At 49.4% G+C, this 26,066-nt stretch overlaps 1 protein-coding gene across 1 annotated transcript; it reads right to left on the bottom strand.

Moving 5' to 3' along the window:
* Positions 1 to 2,780: 2,780 nt before the first annotated feature.
* LOC135308344 (uncharacterized) lies at positions 2,781 to 25,857 on the bottom strand. The gene is made up of 10 exons (XM_064433283.1): positions 25,800 to 25,857; positions 25,106 to 25,204; positions 24,544 to 24,651; positions 24,183 to 24,254; positions 24,023 to 24,094; positions 23,836 to 23,934; positions 23,276 to 23,383; positions 22,515 to 22,813; positions 19,056 to 19,127; positions 2,781 to 2,789 (listed from the first exon to the last, which is right to left on the bottom strand). Exons 1-10 carry the CDS (start codon positions 25,855 to 25,857, stop codon positions 2,781 to 2,783), a joined length of 996 nt encoding a protein of 331 aa, XP_064289353.1.
* Positions 25,858 to 26,066: the final 209 nt, after the last annotated feature.

Raw genomic sequence — 26,066 nt, 5'->3', positions numbered from 1 at the left:
AAAGAAATAGACTCGAGGAAGATGGGGCAGAAAAAGAGTAAGATGCAGGGAAAAACTCAGGGTAAATAAAAAAAGGAACAGGAGAACGGTTTACCTGAAATTCCAAGAAACAGTCCGTTGGGGTGGATGTTAGAACACTGGGAGGACTGCCTCAAGAGAAGTATGAGATCCAAGGAACGAATGATACATTATTGCATAGAAGTATGGGGAGGAAAAGAGATTAAAAGACACCTAACGTGGCTGATGTTTGGCACTTTCGAAAGGTGGACTTGCCGAGCTTTGCACGACCACGTGTACGATGAGTACCTGCCAGAAAGTGAGGAGATGAGCTATGCCAAACTATGGGAATATGCTAGCACACTATTGTTCCTGGTTAAAACTTACAGGAGTGCCATGATTCAGGGAGAAAAGTGGGAGCCCTTAGATAACCTTCCGCCTCCATATCCTCTGCAGGCTCAGGTTCCTTTGCCTGCATCCTTGGGTCCTTCACACCCACCCACACAGGCACAGGCACCTCCGCTCTCAGTGCAGCAGCCGGAAGTCCCGCTCCCACAGGGACAGGCTTTGGCTCCATAGTATCCACAAGATAGTTCTCAGCCCCCTCCCCTACTGCCGCCAGTGGAAAGCAAGTGGCAAGCCTGTCATACTGGGGAAACCAGTTCTCCTCCAGCCAGCCGAACACGGCACAAGACAAGGAGGGTGGCCAATGATGATAGTGAGAGCGAGGAGGACAAACAGAATCTCTTTAAGAGAAATGCCCATTGCCCCAGGAATAATTTGGTACGTAAATGTACCAATTAATACTGAGGATGTGAGGGCTTTCAAGAAAGAGATGGGGAGTTTGATGGACAATCCGATAGGGGTAGCAGAAAGCTAGATGAATTCCTGGGGACAAGCGTATACACTTACGATGATATAACGCCATACTAAGGTCATTGTCTTATCATAAGGGATATGATAAGACAAGTGGCGATATGAGACTGGGATCACAGGAATTCCCAAGGGACATGGGGGAACCAGAAGTGGCCAGATCAGAGGCTATCATGGAATGCTCAGAACGAGGAGGACCGAACAAAAATGATAGAACTGAGAAATATGGTAATACAGGGTATAGGGAAAGCAGTGCCAAAAGAACAAAATATCACTAAGGTATTCCGGGAATGCCAATGAAAAGATGAGACACCCACAGAATGGCTAGAGAGACTAAGGAAAGGGCTTTGAATGCACTTGGGGACAGATCCGGACTTCCTTGTCAGGGAGGTTATGCTAAAAACACAATTTGTTGCGAAATCATGGGAGGATATCTAGAGAAAACTAGAGAAAATAGAAGGCTGGCAGAAAAAGGATTACAGAAATTACTAAGGGAGGCTCAAAAGGTTTATATGAGAAGAGACAAGGAACAACAAAAAGCACAGGCAAAGGTACTGGTGGCTGCCGTCAGGGAAGCCCAAAAGCAGGAACGGACTCAAGACTCTATGAAACCAACACAGAGTCATCCGCCTCCGAGAAAGCCAAACCTTCCTCAGAGAAGGCACTTGAACAATAACAAGTACAACCCTGAGTGCTTTTACTGCAAGCCCAGGGAGCACCTTTGGAGGGAATGCAAGAAAAGAGTGAAGGATGAGAAAATCTTTCAGGAAGATTAGAGGTGTCAGGGGCTTTTTAATTTGGGGTCCAGAACATCCAACGAGCCTTTAATAAAATTAAAGACAAGACCCCGAAACAGGAATTAACTTTTCTAGTAGATTCAGGAGCAGAGCAGAGCACCATTCAGCGGCTGCCACCAGGATATATAAGAAGCAAAGACACCATGGTGGTGATCGGATTGAAGGGAGACCTTTTTAAGGTACCTGTGATTAAAAATGTTAAGATAGAATCAAAGTTTTGCTTCGGGAATATGTTACTGGTGGAAGAGGCAGATTATAACCTACTAGGAAGGGATCTGATAGTAGCCCTGGGGATAAGTATAATTGCACAGGAGTCTCAACTCATGCTAAGTTTATATAAACTAACCACTGAGGACAAAAGCAAAATAAATTCAAAGGTTCGGCATACGCAAGGAGAGGCTGGGAGGCTGCATATGGAGCCAATTTGTATTGAAATCGAAAGACCAGAGGATCCAGTTAGAATTAGAAATACCCTATACCTATGGAAGGTAGAAAAGGGCTAAAAGCAATAATAGAGGAATTCATCAGAAAAGGAACACTAGAACCGTGCATGTCTAGACATAATACTCCTATTCTGGCAGTATGGAAACCAGTTGGAAATTACAGATTAGTACAGGATTTGAGGGCTGTGAATGGGAGGACAAAAATGCTATTCCCCACAGTTTCCAATCCTTACACTCTGCTAAATAATATTTCTCCTGAGGGTGCATGGTATAGCGTAATAGATTTAAAAGATGCTTTTTGGACCCGTCCTTTAGCTAAAGAAAGTAGGGACTATTTTGCATTTCAATGGGAGGATCCAGAGACGAATAGGAAGCAACAGCTCAGATGGACATCTGCCTCAGAGGTTCGTGGATTCACCAAACTTATTTGGACAGGCTCTTGAGCAATTGCTAAGCCAATTTGTACCGCCAGAGGGTATCAAGCTATTGCCGTATGCAGATGACTTACTGGTAGCAGGTCCTAAGAGGAAGATGTAAGGGCCAGTACAATTTCATTGTTTCTTAGGAGACAAAGGATTAAAGGTCTCAAACTCCAAACTACAATTTACTGAGCCTGAGGTAAGATACTTGAGATGCTGGTTGTCCTGAAAGAGGGGCACGAATTGTTGCTTTACCCTCCCTGCGGACAAAGAGAGAAATCAGACAACTGTTGGGACTTTTAGGATATTGCAGGCAGTGGATCGAGGGATATAGTGAGAAGGTGAAGTTTTTCTATGAGAAATGGACCGCTGATAGACTGAAATGGACACAGCAGGATGAGGAAGGATTTAAGCAGATAAAAGAGACCCTGACGGCAGCTCCGGTGTTGAGTTTGCCTGATATAAAAAGACAATTTCAGTTGTTTGTGGACATGAGTAGCCATACTGCTCACGGGGTACTAATGCAGGATTGGGCAGGGGATAAGAAACCAGTAGGATATGTATCTAAGCCTTTAGACCCGGTGGTGGCCCACTTGTCTGCAAGCTATTGTAGCTGTGGCATTATTAGTGGAGGAAGCGAAAAAGGTAACTTTTGGAGCCCCACTAGTGGTATACATTCCTCATAGTGTGAGGAATATATTGCAACAAAAGGTTGAGAAATGGCTCACTGATGCCAGGCTTTTGAAATATGAAGCCATATTAATCCACTCCCGTGATCTTGAACTACAACTGACTGCTGCAAAAAATCCGGTACAATCTTGTTCAGGGAAGCCTCAGGGGAACCAGCGTATGATTGCGTCGAGGTGGTGGAATTGCAGACCAAGATAAGACCTGACCTAGAGGAAGAGGAATTAGACAAGGGAGAGAAATGGTTTGTAGACGGCTCAGCCAGAGTCATAGAGGGGAATAGGAAATCTGGATGTGGTGTAGTGGATGGTAAGATCAGAGAAGTAATAGAATCAGGACCCCTGAGTGTTAGCTGGTCAGCAGAAGCATGTGAATTATATGCAGTAATTAGAGCCCTATGGAAATTAAAAGGCAAAAAGAGAACGGTTTTCATAGATTCTAAGCACTCATTTGGGATAGTCCATACCTTCGGAAAAATTTGGGAGGAGCGAAGATTACTTAACACCAAGGGACGAGAACTAGTGCATGGAGAATTAATAAAGCAAATCTTAGAAGCCATCAGGGAGCCAGAGGCAATATCAATAGTCCATGTGAAAGGGCACCAAGCAGGAATGCAGTTCTGGACCCGAGGGAATAATCTAGCAGGGAAGCGAAAAACGCGGCTCTATTGCAGGTAAGTACCCCAGAGATCGAAGAAAGCGGTACCCAGGAATATCCTCTGTATCCTTCTCCCAAAGAAATTGAAGGGTATGAGAAAATAGGGGGAAGATTAGAAGAAGGTAAGTGGAAATTACCAGACAGGAGAGAATTACTGTCTAAAGACTCTACCAGAAGGATATTGAAAAGATTAAACCAGCAGACGCTTTGGGGCGCTCAGGCCCTTGCAGAACAGTTTCTAAAATTTTTCGGGTGTAAGAGGATTTATGAATTAGCCAAACAAGGAATACAGGGATGTATGGTTTGCCAGAAAGATAATTGAGCCAGGGCACGACAGGTAGCATTGGGAAGGCGTCCACCAGCATACTGTCCTTTGGAGAGGATTCAGGTGGATTTTACAGAACTGCCTAAGGAAGGAAGATGCAAATTTTTACTCGTAATAGTGGACAAAATGACCCATTGGGTAAAAGCCTTTCCAAGCTCTAGGGCTACGACTCAGGCAGTATCAAGATTTTTGCTAGAAGAAATCATACCTCGATATGGGTTGGTGAAATATACAGATTCAGATCAAAATATATAGATTCAGATCAAATTCTAAAATCATTAAGCAACTAGCAGGAGCCATGGGGATCAGGTGGGAGCACCATACTCCATGGCACCCACAGAGTTTGGGACAGGTTGAAAGGATGAACCAGACGCTGAAGGCTCAATTATCAAAGCTGATACTTGAAACCAAGATGTCCTGGTCAAAGTGCCTCCCCTTAGCTTTGCTAAACATCAGGACCATGCCCCATTCAGAGACAGGGCTGTCACCTTTTGAAATGTTATATGGGATGCTGGTAGGACACTCAAGAATAGAGGATGGCCAGATACAGCCATACCTGATAGAGATAAGTGAGAATCTGCAGGAATTACAAAAGCAGGATATAATAACTCAGGGCACCCCCTTGGGGTTTGCTGTACATAGGGTACAGCCCAGGGATTAAGTGCTCATAAAAACATGGAGAGAGGTCCCTCTCTCCTCACTGGGAAGGCCCTTTTCTCATCCTTTTGACCACAGACACCGCCGTCGGGACAGCAGAGAAAGGCTGGACCCACGCGTCTCGAGTAAGAAAGATTGAGCACCGGGAGGAGATGCCTGAGTGAAAGGTTCCCTCTCCCCCTGGAGACCTAAAGATAACTTTATGTCGGCCAAGTAAATGACCAAACGGGATCAGATAAGTTGTGCAACTCCCAGGTGTAGATGTTATCCATTTGTGCATTTTAAGTGTGAATATTGTAACAAGGTGTGGGTGGTACATGGTAGAAGGGGATATCGACCAAAGGGCTTGTGTGATAAGTGCCTAGAGGACAAACTGTACCTGACTAGCTGTGTCTTAGAGCTCGCTACTGCTTTGGGTATAATAGAATTAGATTCCTGGGAATGGTTTCACCTGTTTCAAAACAGGGTGGGAGGAAAATTAAACTCCAGAGCTCAAATTATAACGGTTGAGTGCCAGAGGTTAAAAAAAAGTACCCTGCAGCGCTGATGCCATTAAACTTGTGAGGTGGGGCTCCTTTAAAAGGAGGTATGCAGCTCGGTCCAGGACCCTGGAAGAATATTCCTGCTGCTGAAAAGATGGCTTACCTCGCTGTTGGTGGCAACCCAGTGGGCGCAGGCAGAGGGATACAAATATGGGGAGTTCTGATGAGCCTGAGTCTAGTCACGTGCCACTTGATTAGCCTGCACCAAGAGAATTCACCCAGCCAGAAGGGGTCAAGTCTCGATAACGGGTGCGGGCAGTGTGTGGAAATTGTCCGGGGGAGGACAAGGAGAAACAGAGACTCTGGCATACCCAGCCCCAGGAAATTGCAACATGAATAAGCAAAGCAGGTTCTGCTTTATAAATGGCACTCAATATGTGAATTGAATGGAAAGATGATATGTTATTCACAAAAGGCAATCTAAGGACAGGCAGTCAGGACATAGACTACGTAAACAGAATGTTGAACAGATGTCTATTCCTATCTGTAACAAATGCAATCACACGGTATGGGTAGGAGGAAAAACAGAGTCAGGATTTGTAGCTTACTTTCAGGTTAACAAACTATGTTATGATAATAGCCAACTGGAGATGGGTGCAATGGGAGGAAAACATATTGGATTGGAAAGAACTTGAAATATGAAGGCAGGGTATCCCTCAGAAATGAACTGGTCTTTCTTGACCTCCTTGAGGAACATGATGACAGAGCCTGTCTACAGTTTGACAAAACCTTCTGCCTTTCAAAGAATAAGGATGGTATAGACCCAGAGGGGAAAATGAAACAGGTAGCCCAAGAATTGAAAAGACAGGAATCAGAAATGAGGAAAAAGAGAATAGAGCAAGAAAGGCTAAGAACTCTAAGTGAACAATACTACCAATTGGAAAAGCAGTATACTGGCTGGGGGCTGCCTGCTTCAGAGAGAAATTTATTTATAGATCTAATGCAAGAAATTGCTACTGAACTGGGTTTATCAAATTGCTGGATTTGCAGAGGGCTTAAATCAGCGGACAAATGGCCTTGGAAAGGTGAGAGCTTAACTCCAGAGCAGCTGCTAAAATGGGATAACACTCAGATTTCAAGAACAATATAGAGGCCCCAGAGGTGGGTCTTGGACCAGTGGGGAATTGGGATGGTTTGTATCAGCCAAGAAGGGAGAGAATATAACAAGGTAGTGGGATATACCTCATTTATCTCTACCTTATCAGTAAATTCAAATAATAAAAGCAGGACCTGGCAACCAGAACCTCCTGCTGGATACTGGAGCCGGGAAAAAGGGACCACTTGTGAGTGGAACGAAATAATTGCGCTCTGCTGGAACAAAGGCTCTGGAGTTAATCCTTACCAATCCTTGGGAGACCTAAAGGGATACTGGAACTCCCCAAAGGGAGCCAGAAAATACCGAGGGGAATTGGAAAAACCCCAAATGGTATATATTGGATCTGTGGGAGAAAAGCATACAAAAAATTACCCCCAAAATGGAAAGGGTCATGCACCCTAGGAAAAATCAGGTTTTGTTCACACTCCCTATGTCAGAAAGTAGCTCATTGGGAGCACCCTTATATGAAACTTTAAGTAGGGGGAAAAGAGAAATAAAGAAGAAATTCCATATGGTGGACGGTAGCCAGACATGGGGAGAGGAAGAGTGGCCTGCTGAGGGAATAATAGAATATTATGGCCCTGCCACGTAAGCCCCAGATGGAAGCTGGGGGTACAGAATCCTGATTTTTCTGTTGAACAGGCTAATATGACTTCAGGCTGTAGTTGAGATAATTTCAAAACATACATCAGACGCCCTTGAATTGTTATCTAGACAGCATTCCCAAATGCGGGTTTTTGTAGATCAAAATCAGATAGCCCTGGATTATTTGTTAGCTGAAGAAGGGGGCATCTGTGGAAAATTTAACAAATCAGAATGTTGCATAGAAATTGGCCATTATGGGGAAACCATCTGAGGTCTGGCAGCAGAAATTAAGAGGGTAGCACATGTACCAGTTCAGAAATGGAATTCCATTCTCTAAGCATCCTGGTGGGATCACTTATTCAAAGGAGCCTGGTGGAAGAAAGTAGTATTCTTTATACTATGTTCAGTAGCCAGGGTTATATTCCTACCCTGTTTTAATACCTTGTTTTATTAGACTGATGTACTCAGTTGTGTAAGGTATGTAAGTAGCAGCCATGCCCATAGACCTAGAATGTGCTACAGGAAAAGTAAGTCAAGTGTCTAAAATAATGAAATTAGAGGAAAAAGATAATAAAGCAGCTGAGGCCCTGGCAATGTTTGAAAAACAAGTGAAGGTGTTATGAATAGAAAGTTGTATTTTTTTTTGAGTTTCAGAGTTAGAAACAAGTCAGACCAGTCAGACCTCTTTGGTTTCGCTGCCGGAGAGGAGCTCCTCAATTACTCGTTAATGGCCGGTGATTAACCATTGTTCCCCGATGCTGGCCGCTTGCCAGGGACGGACATGGGGACAGACCCAGAACAGGAGTGACATCAGAGCCGGTATGCAGATGAGAAATGCATTGCGCCCCGAATTTTTACACTTTTTACAAGAAAAACCTTTAAAATCATGAGCCAACAAGTGACTTAAGTGACGTCTAAGGATGGGAGCGTAGTCCCGTACCTGCTTGGATCCTTTTTGCTTCTCACCCTAACCTGAAAAGATACTGATTAAAGAGAAGCCCCGGGGTGTTAGACAAAAAAGATAGGAAATTGCTACTCTCCCGTGAGGACAGAATCCCCAGCTCTGCCTGCAGACCAGAGGACAAAGCTGCATCACCCTCCTCCTCCGTGCCACTCCTGGGAGCAGCGGCGGCGTGGGCATGACCCATTCATTTCTCCCCACCTGAGGTGATTCTTCTTAATAAAGGCATTAAAAAGGAGAAAGATCTCCTGCCCATTTATTTCAAAGGGAGACAGGGCTGTCTGTAAAGTATATCAGGAGATATCCCAGGACGAATGGGAAAAAGACAGAGAGGCTGGGGAAAATTAAAAAGGTAACTATATTTCCTAAAAACACAAAATAGCTACCACACATAGACATTAAAGAAGTTACATGGGCTAAGGGAAAATTCACTAAATGAATTAAAGGCTATTAGGATTCTAGCATGAATTAATGTGTTTATATAGAAGGGGAGGGACTGTAATATGTGATACAGGTAATTTGTGCTTATGTAGAATATGAGAGCAAGATACGTTATAATGTTTAAAAGAAATACTCAAAAGCATTTTCAAATCTACCTGCGGGAACCAAGGAATTGCTTCATGCTCAGAGACTGCCACATGCCATTGCAAAACTGCAGACAGCAGGGAGGAGGGATCTAATTTGCAATTAAAAGAGCCTAGCTGGGGAAGGAGATGGATCGTTTCTCAAAGGCCACCTGGGTCATCAACGCTCCTCAAGCTCTGAGATCAAGATAGCAGAAGTTATCAGGGAACTTGCACCCCAATACCAGGTTCCCCCTACTCTCAGCATTCACAGCTTGCCAGGAACCACATTGTCCCGTGCAACTTGGAGAAAGAGGACATCATGAATGTGTTTGACTATGAAAAGAACAAGAGAGACACTGCCTCGAGCAACAGAAAGGGTATAAAACCTGACTGCACCAGACTGCCTTAGTGAACAGAGCAGGTCTGATGCGATAGAGGTTGGATCAGTGTTCACCCAGTGTCCATCCAGGCTCAACACTGTCCCTTTGATTGTGGATCTCAAGCCTGTATATCAGTCACACAATAATTTATATACATATATTTATTATTATTATTAAATTGGCTTGATCAATTTTTATCTATAACAATTCCAACCACTTGACATTCAGCTGTGTGTAATGGAGATAGGTACTACAAGTTTCCTATTCATGCACAATTTGCTGTCTGAGAGCACTCAGTTCTCAAAGTCACAGGAGCTTGCAGGTCTGTGTCTGAGATGACTTTAAAAACAAAAACAACCTTTATGTGCTACACCTGTATATCAAAACTTCATAACAGAAATCACAAGCTGATTCTGCTGTTGAGTGGATTAATAAAACCACAAAAAACTAAAGCACAACCAGGACCTCTTGCTGGAGAGAGAGAGAGTAGGGGTAGGGGGAAAAAGGAAGAGTGGCCTCCAGAGTCAAAGATCGAGACCTCATAGAAGTATGATCAATGCTCCATTTACTGTTAGTTTCAGGGTACATTTATATGGTTCCAGGGTTCAAGTGACATGGGAAAGTATCTGATTGGTTAACAAAGCACTTATACATAAAACAAAGACTATTTCTTAAACATATCTTGGTCACGTAGCTCAGCTTGTCAGCAATATCAGTAGAACATTTTCTCATCCTCTGCTAGAATCTTCAGACCATGTTCTTTCACATCTTCTTCAGTTGGCAAACTTTCTCAGGCTGGCTGTCCAAGGGCAGCAAGCTTCTGCTATCAGGCACATACCTGAAGTGTTGGCAAGCATGCTTCTAAATCCACAGAATGTCCATTGGTTTTTGTCTGCAGGGTTGTGCACATAGGCCACAGCATCTGCCCAAAATGCTCTCTAACAGGGACCAAATAAAATAGGCAAACAAAACAACCACCAAGAAAAAAACAAAACCAACAGAAAAATCCCCACAAATCCAGAAAAAGATAAAAATCAGGTGGAGGCGGCAGAGATCCAAGAGCAGCAAATGGGCAGAGCAACTACAGAAGTGCAGAAAGGAAAGATAATAAGAAAGGAGAGATAATAAGTGGCTATGACACCAAAGTAGCCAGGGGATTGGAGATACTGTTCTCACCCATCTGGAAACATTTTGACATCAAAATAAACTGAAAATCAATTATGATGATGATTGTGATAATGGGAATCTCCATGTTTAGCTTTCATATATGCATTGTGTGTGAGTTCTGTTTTCTTGTGAAGTCGCATCATCTGGCAAGGGGGCTTTTCTATCCAAAGAAAAACACTGCAGTGGAAAAGGAGGCCAGCTTGGGAAATATTAAAAATAAGAGGTAAAAATAAAGTACTTTTTTAAACTATGTTGTTTGGTTGGTTTGCTGTTTGTTCATGGGTTTTTTATCTGTCTTAGAAAGCAGCCCCTCAGATGTCAATGCACACAACAAGTCCTTTGTAAAGGGCTGTCTTTGCAAAAAGTCTGCCAATTTTGTGATGCAAGGCAGAAACAGTTTCCCTTGGGCTACAGCTGGAAGGCTTGGAAATGTGTTCCAGAAACTCAGAACAGGACAGAGTCTGAGCAACACAATTTAATGTCATGGAGTGCAAGATGCAAGTTACCCAATAAAGCAATCAGAGTATTTAAATGCCAAGCAGCGGGAAAGGGCTGCGCATTGGAATGACAGGAAGCAAACACAGAGGCAGGATGGACAATTTTCCCAGCCAAACCAGACCAGAAGCACTGGGAGCACAAAGGGACACAGCCAGGAGGCCCAGCAGCTCCTTGCTGAGGACCCACTTCATGCCAGAGCTGGCACTCTTTTCATTTGATTTGACTCATAAAATTTGATTCATTTAATCAAATATTAAATGAATTTAAAATAAATGGGTGGGGGGAGGCAGCAGTGAGGTGTCCTCAGAGGTTCAACTCTGCATTCTGCTTTTGTCACCAACATTATCCAAGTTCCTGTGCTTGTTTTCCTGGAGAATTGGCAGTCAACAGAGCTTCAGTGCCTTTGATCAAATCAGTCTTAAGAGCAGCTTGGGGCTGGTCAGTCATTTAGATGTGAGCACTGACTGGGGTCCAGGCAACAAAAGAACATTAGCCGCAGGCCACCAATACAGCTTTTCATCTTAATGAGCACAAAGCCTTTATTTTTGCAAACAGATGGATGTTGGGAGGATTTTGTACCATCAGGCCAAGGTACAAGGCTCTGGATCTACACAGCACTTTGGTAAGGAGGGGAACACAGGTGGGGACAATCCAGGCTGATAGCAGTGCCCCCACCCCCTGATTAGGGACAGCACAATTGCTTTTAGAGTTCCTTAACCAGATGGTGAAAAACTGATCTTCTTTTCATGCCCCCTGCATACTGACAGGCAAATTGAACAGAAAATCTGCCTCCTCCTTCATTATCTCTGAGCACCAAAGCAAAGAAGCAAGAAAAAAAAAAAGCCAAAAATACCCCAACCAACTAAAATACGAATATTTTTTGCCCGGTCTGCTTTTTCTTAAGAGCTTTATAAGACTGACTAAGCCAGTGCTGATATAAGAGTGTCACGTGTTATGTGCCTTCCACAAAGTGTGGGACAGCTGCTGCCATGCAAAGGTGGGTGCAGGGTTAGACCCTTTACTTCAGACCCAGCCCTGCCTTCCTGAGGGACAGAAATTCATCTGTTAGAATCCCTTGGAGCTTCTGGAGCTGCTCTTGGCCCTCCTGTGGATAACTGGGCTGCTGTGGAGCACTGGAGAACTTTCAGCTTGGTACCCATGTATGGGGGCCTTCAGAATCGAAGCAGCATCTTCCTGGGCCAACAACAGATTGGAAAGGAAAAACCACCATCAGAAACCTGTGAGATGGAAAACTTTGGGCTGTTTCAGATCAAAAATCTCAATGGCAAAGAAGAACTTTTTCACAAGGATTCCAGTAGAATAAATGACACAGTTGTTGGAGTAACAGCCAGTGCCCACAGCAATAACAACTCCTGGGAATAAAAGGCAGTGCCCACTGCAAAGACATTTCCCTGTCCTGTGGGCTCCATAAACCACACATGAACATGGCACTTTTCCTGAGTGCTTCCCAAAGCATCGCTGCAAGAAGCACTGGAGAAGTGCATGGGGCAAGAGTTCTGCAAGTGCCAGGCTCTTGTGCAGCAGAAAAGATCTAAAATATGAAAGATTCTAGCAACCCAAATAAATCCATCCTTTATGGCTTGCAAACACTCCAGTGAAACTCAGTTACTTCAGGGCAAAAACAAACACAGGGAAAACTTTCCAAAAATATGAAGACAACATTCCTGGTTGTCTGCTCCTGTTTGTGGGACAGGAGGTTACAAGCTGCCCAGCTCAAGAAGAAAAGGAGGATCTACACTTCCCTGTCATATTTTCCTACTGACAAAGGAATTAAGACCAAGAATTTGGGTAAATGGAGGGATAAGACTGGGGTATGGATGTGGTTTTACATCCTAAGATACTTCATTTGCTAAAATAGAAGCACTTTTGTTGTACATGCATCTCCTTGCTAAATCTCTTTGTCTTCAAGCTCCCTTCCTCCATGGCTGAACTGAGCAAGCTCCGAAGCACTGTCAGAGCTTCGAGTTAAAAGCTCTGTGATGAGGTAGTTTTAATGGATCCATTACCAGTCCGTGGGGTTGCTGTCATGAGGAGCTCAGGTGGCTTTTTGTTGAGATCAAAATCAATGTGTCATTTGTCCCAGCTCCACCTGTCCTGAGGCAGCACAGGCTCCACTGTGCCATTTCTAAATGAAATTTGAACCTCCTAAAGAAGCCAGGCCAAAATCATAAGAGAGTAGTCACGAAAAATAATTTTGGTAGTTTGCTGGGTATTGATCTAACAGCTACCACCTTCCCAAAGTCAAGGCTACACTAAAAAAGGCTCTTTGCTCTGTAGGCAGCCTTTCAATTGGTAGAGTTTCATACCCATGCAGAAGAACGAAAAGCCACTTTCACTGTAGAAACATGAGCTGCAGCTATGCAGTAAATTGTGCTCAGTAGCTGACCTGCTGCTTTAGTTTTGAGGCAGTTTTAGGCAGGAGATACTGCCATAAAATTTCACAAGAAAACTATCAAGTATCTAAAATAATGCAGTATTATGGTTTTTTCTACCTCCAATATTGCCAGCACACAGCTTAAGAAAGAAAGGTATTTACCAGCCACCATAAATGAAAAACATTAAAATGAAAAAAAAGGGGCTTTTAAGGAAATCAGAGTGATGGCTACCAGTCATTTTCCAGCTTTGCAGGATTTCAGTTCAAAGTCAATCTAAACAAGCCAGCATATGTCTAGCAAGAAGGAAATCACAGTTCAGGTTTGCTCCTGCACTCAAGCTTTCCTATATCAAAGATGGATGGTTTTCTTTTCCAGCTCTCCAGAGAGGAGACTCCACACGGCTTCTGAGGGTGCTGATTAGATGAGGGTTTATTGGGGGGTCCCAGCCCCGGGTGTAACATGGTTTCAGAGGGAGAAGGGGGAAAGGGAAAGGGAGGGGGAGAGAGGGCGAGCCTAGGGGAGAGATGGGCCATGAGAGAATCTGGTCTTCCTCGCACAGCTTAAGAGGGAAATTCAAAGTAAGTGCTAAATAAGATTTGGGTCAAGGGGTTTGCAGAGTGATGAGACTTCTGGAGAGGAACACAGATTGGAATAAACCATACATTTCTGAGGGGTACATTTTCGAGATAGAGCATACTATTTGAATAAAATGCAACACCACAATAGATTAGTAAGATAGATGATCGATAGATAGAGAGAGAGAGAGATAGATAGATAGATAGATAGATAGATAGATACATACATACATACATACATAGATACATACATACATACATAGATTGACAAGGAAGATAGAGATAGATGAATGCACTTGCCTGTATCACTTTGTATAGAAAGGGATGCGGAAGTGAGAAGTTATTCTTTTCCACACATAGGAAACCACCTTTTTCCACACAAAATCAGCTTCCTTCTTCAGTGACCACCAGGATATCTGAAGACCCCACCAAGAAGGCCCTGTGATGGCAATGGCCTGTGCATCCAGCAAGTCAAGAAAGTAAGGCTTGCCTCTTAATACTACAGTGGTGTTAAAGAGGTTTATTCTCGGTTTTTGGTACCAAGAAAAACAAACTGAAGCCAGTTACTGTAAAATGCCTTCACAAGCACCAGTGCAAATCACAACCAAAGGAAGGATGAAGCCAAGGTGTCCCACAACCACGGCCCAAGCAGACAGAGATCCTCCTTCAGCCCTGGCTGCATTGAAGCCCCACTGACTGCCAAGAAGAAAAGCGCCCTACTGAGAGCAAGCAAACTTAACCCTCTGGCAGGACACAAATTTAGAGGGAAAAAATTGTCAAAACCCCCACACCACCAGCCACACTTCCCAGTGAGAAGGGTTGGAACTCTCTGGCCCCCAGCACTTGCCCGGCAGGCAGGTTCACAAAGGTGCTGGGAGCTAAGCTGTGCCCTCCGAGGGAACAGAGCCAGCCTCCCTTCAGTGGGAGAAGGCGCGGCCTCAGCTGTAGCCCCGGGTGCCTGCGGTGGCCCAGGGCACGGCCATGGCTGTCAATGTGTTGGGCTGCAGCACAGGGCAGGCCGGAGCTCAGCAGCCTCAGCAGAGCCCAGGGCCGCGGCCCTTCCCTGCCGGGGCCCGAGCCTGGCCCGGCCCGGCCCGGCCTGAGCAGCCCGGCCTGGCCCAGGGGATGGGCTGCGCCCGCCCGCTGTGCCCACAGGCTGGGCCCAAGCCTTTGCAAGAGGCTTTCTCCCAGCTTGGCAAAACCTCGGCCAAGTATCCCTGTGCTGTGCTGAGAAGAGTAAGAAACCCCCTCAAATTTAACCCTGCTGCCCAGCGCATGAGGGATCCCTGCACACCTTAGGAGAGGCCAACAATACTCCTTTGTGCCTCATGAGGGATCCCTGCACCCCTCGCAGGGACACCACAGTATCTCTTTGTGCCTCTTCAGGTCCAGGCCCAGCTGATCCCCCAGAAGGAAATGTGCCCTCAGCCCAGGGACGCTCAGCATGGGCTCCCCCATCCCCTCGAGGCCCCGCCGCTGGGCACAGCAGCCCCTGCCTGGTTCCTGCCTGCCCACACCGTGGCCATCCACGGCTTCTCCTGGGCATGGAGCTCAGCCACTACTGGTGCCGGGTGGGCTTTGCTGCTGCCACCAACCGGACATAGTTGTGAAAACTCAATTTCTTTATTTTAACATAAAATATAGGCCAAGCCCTGCCCTGGCAGACAACGGCTGCCCACCATCAGTTCTGGCCAGGGAACAGGACCAGGGGGCTTGGCGGCAGAGGGTCTCGTTGAGGAGGGGTGGGTTTTGGGACGGCCTCGTGATGGTGATGCAGCCACATCAGGGCAGGTAGGGGCAGAAGTGAAGAGCTGGGATAAACTCTCAAGTTCTCACTGCCTGTGTTGTTAGGCTCATCTGCTGAAGATCCACAGGAGCACCTGTGAAGAGAGGAGGAGGCTGAGGCCCCAGCTACCAGTGGCACACAGGGACCCTCCTGCACAGCAGGGCCCAGAGCTGGCAAGGCTCCCCAGCACGGCTGGAGCTGCTGGCACAGCTGGGCCCAGCTGGACAGCTGCCCCTCAAGGCCCCGGCCAGCAGGGCACGGCTCTGGGCAGGGTCCCTGGCCAGGAGCGGGCCCCAGAGTGCTTCTGCCTTTCAAGGGCAATCTTGGCCCTGCTCTTTCTCCTCCCCACCTCCCTCTGCCTCTGCCCCGTGCCCCTGGGGCTGCTCTTGGCCAGGCAGCCTCAGTGGGAGCCAGCACTGGCTGCTGCCCCAGCGGGGCCCCCAGGACAAGGCCCAGCAATTGAGTGGCCAATGGAAGCACTGGGCAGCAGCAGGACCCTCAGCAGAGTTATTTGGAAATCACGGACTGGCCACAACTCCACTGCAGACTCTCTGGGAATGTTCCCTGTCTGCATGAGATCTTCATATTAGCTGTTTCAGGGAAAGATGAAGAAAACACTCACCATTTTCTCTTCCAGTAAAAATGAATTTGGACACAGCATAAGATGAAGATAAACTCCAAAAAAAGCAGGCCTGCCATTAACCCTGCCCAGCAGCCTGCTCCCTTATACAAGCCCCTTCCCAGGCCCTTCTGGGCATTGGGAATACATGTTGTGGTGCCGGCTGCATCTGTGGGAGCAATGGGGAGTGTGAGCCCGTGCTGTGCTGCACTGCTGAGCTGGCAGCACAGTGGATACGGGCAGGACGTTCTCTGTTTCCCCCAGAGCTGGGACCTGCAGGCACCTTGCCGCCCCTTGGCACAGGCTGTGCCAGCCAACAAAGACCAGCAGGCTGGGAGGAGAGCCCGGGGGCAGCGCAGCTGCTTGTGCAGTGGCTGCTGCCAGGGACACGGGCCAAAGCCATCCCTGAGCAGCCACTGCCACCCCTGGCCCTCCCTGCCCCATGACAGCTCCCCCAGCCCCAGGGGACAGGCTCAGGCCCTGTCAGGACCCAGCGCAGCCCCTGCTCACTCGGGAGCCAGTGCTGAGCAGAAATCATGAGGGGATCGTGCAGGGCAAGGGCACACACGTGCATATTTCTGTGCTGGCACCTGCAGCACTGCCTCCTTGGCCCAGCTTTGGGCCCTTGAGCCAGCAGCTCTCCCAAGGGAAAGGCCTTGACCTACCCTCAGCATCTCCCAGAGGCTCAATCCTGAACGTGGGTTGGGAAGCCAGATCACTTTCCCCAACCGGGTTAGCTGCAAAGAAAGGCAGGACAGAACAGCTCCTGTGACCCTACAGAGGATTCTCCTTCAGGCCCAAGTGGCAGTAAGGGCACCTGGGTGACTGGTGCCCTCCAAGGCACTCCCTCAGCACTGCCTCCCACTCAGGAGCAGGGGGACCTCGTGCCTGTAGTGGCCCCACACTGGGATGGAAGGAGTCCCTTGCAGGGCAATCGGGGCAGAAAGGACTCCCTGGAGCTGCCAGCAGCTCTAAAGCCAGCCCCAGGCAGGGCCAGGGCTTGGCAGTGGCAGCAGGAGCAGCTCAGGCTCCCTGGGGTCGGCAAAGGAGCTGCCAAAGGCTCAGCCCCGGGGCACAGCCCTGGGCCCGGCCCCTTCCCTCTCTGCCCTTCTCCCTGGCTGCACAGAGCACATGGAAGGACACACTGGCATTGCACACGGGAGGAAGATGGACAGCTAAATGCTCCCACTGACAGCAATCCTGTGGGATCCTTCAGAGCTCCAGAATGGAGCAGGGCAAGATTTCCTGAACTGATCAACCTTCAAAGGAACTTAAGGGAAATGCCACTTGACTGAACTCTTGCCACATTGACACTGATTATTCTGTCAGGAAATGTACATTAAGAACTTGCCTCCAACATCTGGCAAGGTCTTCAAACCACCATTCACCAGTGTTTCCAAGTAATCTAAGTCGTGATCCCCATCTAAAAGGGAGTAGAGATCAGAACCATTTCCATGATGTGCTGGGATCCCTTTCTGCCTTAAGGAACTGGGTACTGCAAGGGTGTTTGGTAAGGCTGTGGGAGCCTGTGGCTCCTGGTCACTCTCCACACACTTCCCATGCCTTTTGCAACATCCCTGGAGGGGCTGCTGGAGCAGCCCAGGGCCCTGGTCCTCCCTCATTCCCACACAGGAACCCCTCACTAAATGCTTGGGGAAAACTGCAGCAGGCAGTGCCACAACTATCCCTCCCAACCTCTGTCCCTCCCTCCTGCTTGCCCACCTGCCCATGGAACAGCTCCCACAGCCCAAGGGCACATATCCAGTCTCTCTCAGGACACACTGGAGCCTTGCTGCCCCCCTCTGTCCTTTCCCCACTATGGGCACCCCATGCAGTCGCTGCCAGGTTTCAGGAAGTGTCTCCCACGGAGGGACCGCAGCAGGACTGCTCAGTACCCGAGTGCCCTGAGCCTGCTCAGGATAATTCCCCCAGGCTGTGCCACTCTTGTCCGGGCTGTTTCAGCACTGCCAGGCAGCACAGATGGCAGGCAGCTCAAGCCTCAGCAGGGCTCAGGCCCATAGGCACAGCAATTACCTCCTGGGCCTGTGCCTGGCATCTCCTCCCTTCCTTCAGGAAATGCCACCTTCCACAGAGCCTCTCTATCCATCCCTTGAGAAAGGAAGAGGCACAGCTGGATCAGATGGAATCATTACGCACTGGGGATGTGGCCTCTTCAGGAGGCAATACATGTCGCAGTCATGGATAAGGATCAGGAAAATCCTGATCCCTCCAGTGCCTTGGGGCTGGCTATGGCCCTCCCTCCTCCAAGCAGCCACCACTCTGGATGGGCCTGGGATTTCGGAAATTGCAGAGGATTTCAGTCCAGTGGTGCTGTTTGGGCTGCCTGTCAGCTGATGCCAAATGCCTTCCTGCAGAGGCTGGGCAGAAGCTGCAGCCAGGCCAGGCTGGGAAGCAGCCCAGCAGGGCGTGAAAGCAGGAGCAGCAGCAGCTGTGGGGCAGCGAGGCTGCCATGGATCCCTTCCCGCTGTGCCAGGCACAGCGTTTCCAGATGTGCAGCCAAAGCCCCTGGCTGCTGAGACTCAGGGGAAGCATGAGGGAAATGCTATCACCATGCCCTTTGTGCACTTCTGTCTCGATTTGTTTCAGGATGTTGTTTGACTCGTGGGGTTTCTTCTGTCCTTTGCCTTTGTTCTTCCCTCTCGGAGGACCTTAAGAGAAAGTAGTTCCGTTTCCCAAGAATGGATCCCACAAAAGCAGGGCTCAGCAGGTGGGGTCATCAGGGACACACTACTCACCCCTGCGATGGGAGCCAGGCTTCTGTGTAGGAATCAGCAAAGGAGATGGAGAAGTCCTCCCTGCAGACACACCTGTAACACAACAGCCACAGAAGCTTCTGCCATCTCTGCTGATCTGCACGGGCACCACTGAGCCGCAGGAGCGGTGAGGGGATCGTGCAGGGTGAGGGCACAGACGTGCCTGGTGCTGTGCTGGCACCTGCAGCGATGTCCCCCTGGCCCAGCTTTGGGCTCCGAGCTGGCAGCTCTCCCACGGGAAAGGCCTTGACCTACCCTCACCATCTCCCAGAGGCTCAGCCATGGACGTGGGTTGGGAAGCTGCACCACCTTCACCAGCAGGTTCAGCTGCAAAGAAAGGCAGGACAGAAGAGCTCCCGTGGCACTGCAGGAGATCCTCAGGCTGCCCACAAGGCCCAGCCCCGGGGCACAGCCCTGGGCCGGGCCCCTTCCCTCTCTGCTCTTCTCCCTGGCTGCACAGAGGACACGGAAGGACACACTGCCATTGCACATGGGAGGAAGATGGACAGCTAAATGCTTCTTCCTCCCACTGACAGCGATCCTGTGGGATCCCTCAGGGCTCCAGAAGGGAGCAGGGCAAGGTTTTCAGAATCTTTCCACCCTGACTTAACCTGAACACAAATGGCCCAGGAGTAAGCTTTTTCCACATGGACACGGATTATTCTGCCAGTAAAAATGGAAATGCAGAACTTGCCTCCAGCATTGTCCAAGACATTCAAAGTGTCATTCAGCAGCAGGACTTCCAAGTCATGCAAGTTGTGATCTAAATCTAGAAGGGAGAAAAGACCAGAACCATTTCTGTGTGTGCTGGGATCCCCTTCTGCCTTAGAGAACAGGGGACTGCAAGGGCGTCGGGTAAGGCTGTGGGAGCCAGATGTGAATGGACATGGCCAAAGCTGCACAGGGGCCTGGGGAGCTCTGGGCTGGCTCCTGGCCACTCTCCACCCTCCTTCCCTTCCCTGTGTAACATTCTGGGACAGGAATGGGAAATGGGGCTTCCCAGAGCCCCTTGGGACTCTCTCCCTCCCACAGAGGAAACCCTCCCTAAAGCCCTGGGCAAAGCCATTCCCAGCGCTTCCCGGGGAGCAGGGAGAGCTGTGCCGGGAAAGGGGAGCCAGGCTGCCGGCTCACCTGCTCCCCACGCTTGCAGCGGAGCAGCCTGGGCAGCCCTGGCAGGCAGGGCCACGGCCAGGAGCAGCAGGAGGAAGAGGCGCAGAGCAAGGGCCATGCTGCCTTGCCCTCTGCCAGTCCCGCAGCTCTTGCTGCCACCGCTGTCCTGTCACCGCTGTCCCAACGTCAGCATCACTTCTTAAGGACGGAGGGGCTGGACATTGTGATGTTGTAGAACCACAGGCTCTGTGACCCCAGAGCCTGCTGTAACCCTCAATCCTGCTGTGACCTCACAATCCTGCTGTGACCTCACAATCCTCCTGTGACTTCATGGCCTGGCTGGAGATGGATCTCAGGGCTGGAATTTTCCTTTCTGGGGAGGGAGCTTATCCTGCCTGGCAGTTGTGTCCAAGGGCTGGGCCAGTCCCCCCAGTCAAGCTCACTGCTCTGTGTTCTGGACACTGGCCCAGGAGATCACATCCAAGGATTTCTGAGCTCCTCAGGCACTGGCAGCCACAGCCCACGATGCTGAGGAGTGAGTGATCTCTGGCTGGAGACGAGTACCCCACTCCCTCCTGTCAGCAGCTTCCCAGCTGGAAGTTTGGCACCTTGGGAGGGCCCTCACTCACACAGCCCTTTTGTTGCATAGGAAAGGTGAAGCCTTTACTTCACCATTTGCTCTTCATGTGCAATGGAAGGCTCTGCTTCCTCTTGTGGTCCTCAAAGGACACACTCAGTCAATAACACAGCGGGGGAAACCATCCAAGCTCTTCAATGCTTTGATATGCCAAAGGAAACCTTGAGGAGCACACGGTGGGTCTGTGCTGCCTGACCAAGCCAGAGGCCTTCCATGATGGAGTGGCTGCCTCAGTGCACAAGGGAAGAGCTACAGATGCCACCACTCTGCACTTCTGTAATGCCCTGGACACATCAGCCCTGCCCAGCATCCTTGTTTGGTGAGCTAAGGATCTGATGAGGCACAGTTTGGAGAATGAGGAATTGCCTGGCTGGTCACATCCAGGGGGTTGTGGACAATGGCTCAGAGGCCCGATGGATGTCAGGGACCAGTGCTGTCCCTCAGGGTGACAGCAAAACCATCCCTGGACACTGGGAACTCAGTGTCCTGATGGTGCTGCTGGACAAGAGAGCTGGAGGTGCCTCCCAAACAGAACTGTTCTCATTCCCCAAGTCTTTCAGCCTTGCTCAATGAATGAGCAGCTTTAAAAAAAAATAAATCTTTTTTTATCCTTTTCCTATGAAATTTGGGTTAGCAAGAAATTTTATTTTACACAGTAATATTTAGCAAAGACATTAAATAACAGATGCTTTTAAGATGCCAAATGCGGGAACTGCAGCAAATTCCTCCCTGACTGACATTCATGAGTGCCTGCTCTCAGGGAGGAATCAGAAGGTCCTGTCCAGTGGGTGGGAGCAGATGTATGCCCTCTTCTCCAGGATCTGCTTTCCAGCTTTTTTAATGGAATCATCCAGATTTGCATCTGCGTCTGTGGAGAAAGAGAGAAAAGTCAACTAAGGGACCACAAGGAGCTGTTGTAAATTTCTTTCAGGAAGTGTTTTTGAACACAAATGCAAGAGTGTGAGGGCCAGGAAGAAACGGAACATTCTCTTCTGAAAAAGATTGGTTATTACAGACTGAGCTTCAGAGAGCCAATGCCCAACTGGTCAGTGCTTCCCAAAGAGTCCAAATCCCTCATTTCTATCAGCTACTTGTCAGGAGAAATACAGATATTATATTCCTCAATAAAGAACCCTGGCAGTTGGCTTTAGATATGAAGCGAAGAGACTCTTTTCAACAGGTTCCAGCTCTGCTGCTTGTTTCAATTAAAAGCAGAGCCAAACTCTTCTGTTGGTCACACCAAACCAACATAAGTTTCAGGAATCTGTGAAAGACCTAAGAGTGTCAACATTATTTCATTTTATAATACTTACAGTCTTCTAATTCAGCCATGGGATAATTAGGCCATCACTGACTATATCAAATAACTGGAAGAAGCACTGGAAAAGAAGGTTTTTTACAACTAAGTTTTAAAAACTAATGAATGAATTTCATAACAAAAACCATGTAGTAAGAATACAGAAATTTAAACATGTCAAAGCTCTTTGATGATGGAGCCCTGAACCCCAGTCATGTGCAGTGCAGCCTCAGCTCTCCCTTTGAGGCCAGAGAACTGCCAAGGCTCAGGGCTGGGACGACCCTTTGCCCAAAAGCGGCTCCAAGACTGATTGGGAATCAAGCCAGAGCAGGGCTCACACAAAGAGCAAAGTCTCAAGGCCAAAGCCAAACCTTCATCACGTTGGATTTGTTTTAACACTGAACTGGAGCAAATTTGCTTGACCTGCAACACCACTGCTACCATGAAATTTACACGGGCTACTAAATAAGCACTATCCTGTCCTGTCCTGTCCTGAGCTGTGCTGCCCAAATACTGTGGAGAACTTGCTCTGCCTCTCCCTGTGCCCCTGGGGCTGCTCTTGGCCAGGCAGCCTCAGTGGGAGCCAGCACTGGCTGCTGCCCCAGCGGGGCCCCCAGGACAAGGCCCAGCAATTAAGAGGCCACTGGAAGCACTGGGCAGCAGCAGAAACCTCAGCAGAGATATTTGGACAACCATGGACTGGCCGCAGCTTCACTGCAGCATGATTCCCAGTCAGGCTACCAATGCCAGGAGTAGAGTTATAAGAAAACTGTGAAGAAAAATCAACAACTGACCGTCTGAGCTCGTACAGCTTGCGAATGCCAAGATAGCAGCCTATCAGAACAAGTGGCACAGTGATCACTGTCACCACCGTGCCTATCATGCAGGTCCTGCGCACATCCTCAGGGCAGACAATTCTTGGGAAGCGCACTGGATCCGGGGCATATATTCCTGTTTCATTGATAACATCTGTGGGAGCAATGGGGAGCGTGAGCTCGTGCTGTGCTGCACTGCTGAGCTGGGAGCACGGTGGATACGGGCAGGACGTTCTCTGTTTCCCCCAGAGCTGGGGCCTGCAGGCACCTTGCCGGCCCTTGGCACAGGCTGTGCCACCCAACAAAGACCAGCAGGCCAGGAGGAGAGCCTGGGGGCAGCACAGCTGCTTGGGCAGTGGCTGCTGCCAGGGACACGAGCCAAAGCCATCCCTGAGCAGCCACTGCCACCCCTGGCCCTCCCTGCCCCGTGACAGCTCCCCCAGCCCCAGGGGACAGGGTCAGATTCTGTCAGGAGGCATGGGATCCTTGCATTCCCCCTCTGCCCTTTCCCCACCATGGCCACGCTGTGCAGCTGCTCCCAGGTTTTGGGACGTGTCTCCCATGGAAGGAGCCCAGCAGGAATGCTGAGCCTTACTGAGCCTGGCACAGCAATCACCTTCTGTGGCACTGTCTGGCATCTCCTCCTTTTGTGCATCGGTGGCTGGCACTGAGCCATCGCTTCCTCCAGGAAGTGCTGCCTTCTGTAAAGCTTTTTGGTCCACGTCTGGAGAAAGGAAAAAGGACAGCTGGATCTGGTGGAAGCATTCCCCTTTGGGGAGGTGGCATCTTCAGGAAACACTACGTGTCAATGATGTGCATAAGTATCAGGGAAAAGCAAAGGCTCTTGGGTCTGCTCCTGGGCCCTCCCTTCTCCAAATAGTTCCCTTTCTAATCTACCCAGAGACCAGGAAATTGCAGGGGATCTCAGGGTCTGCATGCCCTTTGGTGTAGTTTGGGCAGCCTGTCAGCTGATGCCAAATGCCTTCCTGCAGAGGCTGGGCAGAAGCTGCAGCCAGGCCAGGCTGGGAAACAGCCCTGCAGGGTGTGAAAGCAGCAGCAGCAGCAGCGAGGCTGCCACGGATCCCTTCCCACTGTGCCGGGCACGGCGTGTCCAGATGTGCAGCCAAAGCCCCCGGCTGCTGAGTCCCAGGGGAAGCATGAGGGAAATGCACCCACCACGTTGTATCTCCAGTCCAGTCAAGATTTGGTCTGCTTGTTTGGATTCCTCCAGGGACTTACTTTGTTTTGTAAGTTTTTTCCTCCATCTCAGAGGACCTTAAGACAAAGTATTTCCATTTCTTCAGAAATGGATTCCACAGAATCAGGGCTCAGCCTGTGGGGACAGCAGGGGTAGCCTACTCACCCCTGTGATGGGAGCTGGGCTTGTGTGGAGCAACCAGCCCTGGAGCTTGAAAAGTCTTTCCTGCAGACACACCTGTAACTCAACAGCCACAGAAGCTCCTGTCACCTGGTTTCTGACAGTTTGTCAGTGATTATTCTCTGAGGGGAAGTTGAGAAATTACCTGCAGAAGCTCCCAAGGGTTCCAAACCACCTTCCATCCCAGCTGCTGGAGAACCTAACCCAGCACCCTCACCTAGAAAGGGAGCATAGATCAGAACCCATTTCCAAGGTGTGCTGGGATCCCCTTCTGCCTTTGGGAACTGGGCACTGCAAGGGGGTCGTGTAAGGCCGTGGGAGCCAGATGTCAATGGACAAGGCCAAAGCTGCACAGGGGCCTGGGGAGCTCTGGACTGGCTCTGGTCACTCTCCACCCTCTTTGAAGGCCCTGTGCAACATCCCTGGAGGGGCACGCACTGACACACAGCAGCAGAGAGGGCAGCTGAAGCCTCAGCAGGGCTCAGGCCCAGAGGCTCAGCAATTACCTCCTGGGTCTGTGCCTGGCATGGCCTCCCTTCCTGCAGCAGAGGCTGCCAATGAGCCACTGCTTTCTCCAGGAAACTCAGTCTTCAGCACAGCCTTTCGTTTCATCTCTGCAGAAAGAAAAAGGAACAGTCGGATTAGGTACAGATGTTCCCCTTTCTGGGAGTTGGAATCTTCAGGAGACAATACTGGTTAAATTGATGGATAAGGATCTGGAAATCATAAAACTTTTGGGATTGGACAGGGCACTCTCTTGTCCAAACAGCTGCCATTCCTGATCTGCCTGGTGACTGGGAAATTGCAGGGGATCTCAGCCCAATGGTGCAGTTTGGGCAGCCTGTCAGCTGATGCCAAATGCCTTCCTGCAGAGGCTGGGCAGAAGCTGCAGCCAGGCCAGGCTGGGAAGCAGCCCAGCAGGGCATGAAAGCAGCAGCAGCAGCAGCTGTGGGGCAGCGAGGCTGCCATGGATCCCTTCCCACTGTGCCGGGCACGGCGTGTCCAGATGTGCAGCCAAAGCCCCTGGCTGCTGAAGTCCCAGGGGAAGCATGAGGGACATGCACCCACCACGACGTCTCTCGAGGTCACTCAGCATCTTGTCCAGAAGTTTGGCTGCCTCCAGCGACTTGCTGTCTCCAGCGTCTTGGTTCTTCCATCTAGGAAGACCTTAATGGAAAGTGATTGAAGATTGTCCTTCAGGCCCAAGTGGCAGTGAGTGCACCTGGGTGACTGGTGCCCTCCAAGGCACTCCCTCAGCTCTGCCTCCCACTCAGGAGCAGGGGGACCTCGTGCCTGCAGTGGCCCCACACTGGGATGGAAAGAGCCCCTTGCAGGGCAGTCGGGCCAGAAAGGACTCCCTGGAGCTGCCAGCAGCTCTAAAGCCAGCCCCACGCATGGCCAGGGCTTGGCAGTGGCAGCAGGAGCAGCTCAGGCTCCCCGGGGCCGGTAAAGGAGCTGCCAAAGGCTCAGCCCCGGGGCACAGCCCTGGGCCCGGCCCCTTCCCTCTCTGCTTTTCTCCCTGGCTGCACAGAGCACATGGAAAGACACACTGGCATTGCACACGGGAGGAAGATGGACAGCTAAATGCTCCTTCCTGCAACTGATAGCAATCCTGTGGGATCACTCAGGGCCTCAGTCGGGAGCAGGGCAAATTTTCGAGATTCTTTCAATCCTGAGATTATGTTAAGGGAAATGCCATATGACTGAGCTCTTGCCGCATGGACACAGAGTATTTTCTCTGAAAGGCTCACAGAGAACTTACCTCCAGCATTCTCCGGGGGTTTCAAGTCATTATCCGATAGGGCATCCAGATAGTCCATGACACCATCCCAGTCTAGAAGGGAGCAAAGATCAGAACCATTTCCATGGTGTTCTGGGATCCCCCTCTGTCTTGGGGAACTGGGCACTGCAAGGGGGTCGGGTAAGACTGTGGGAGCCAGATGTCAGTGGACAAGGCCAAAGCTGCACAGGGGCCATGGGGAGCTCTGGACTGGCTCTGGTCACTCTCCACTCTCTTTGCAGGCACTGT

Source organism: Passer domesticus, chromosome 9, assembly GCF_036417665.1.
Source record: "Passer domesticus isolate bPasDom1 chromosome 9, bPasDom1.hap1, whole genome shotgun sequence".
Lineage (NCBI taxonomy): Eukaryota > Metazoa > Chordata > Aves > Passeriformes > Passeridae > Passer > Passer domesticus.
This window is presented reverse-complemented; position numbering and strand designations above follow the sequence as displayed.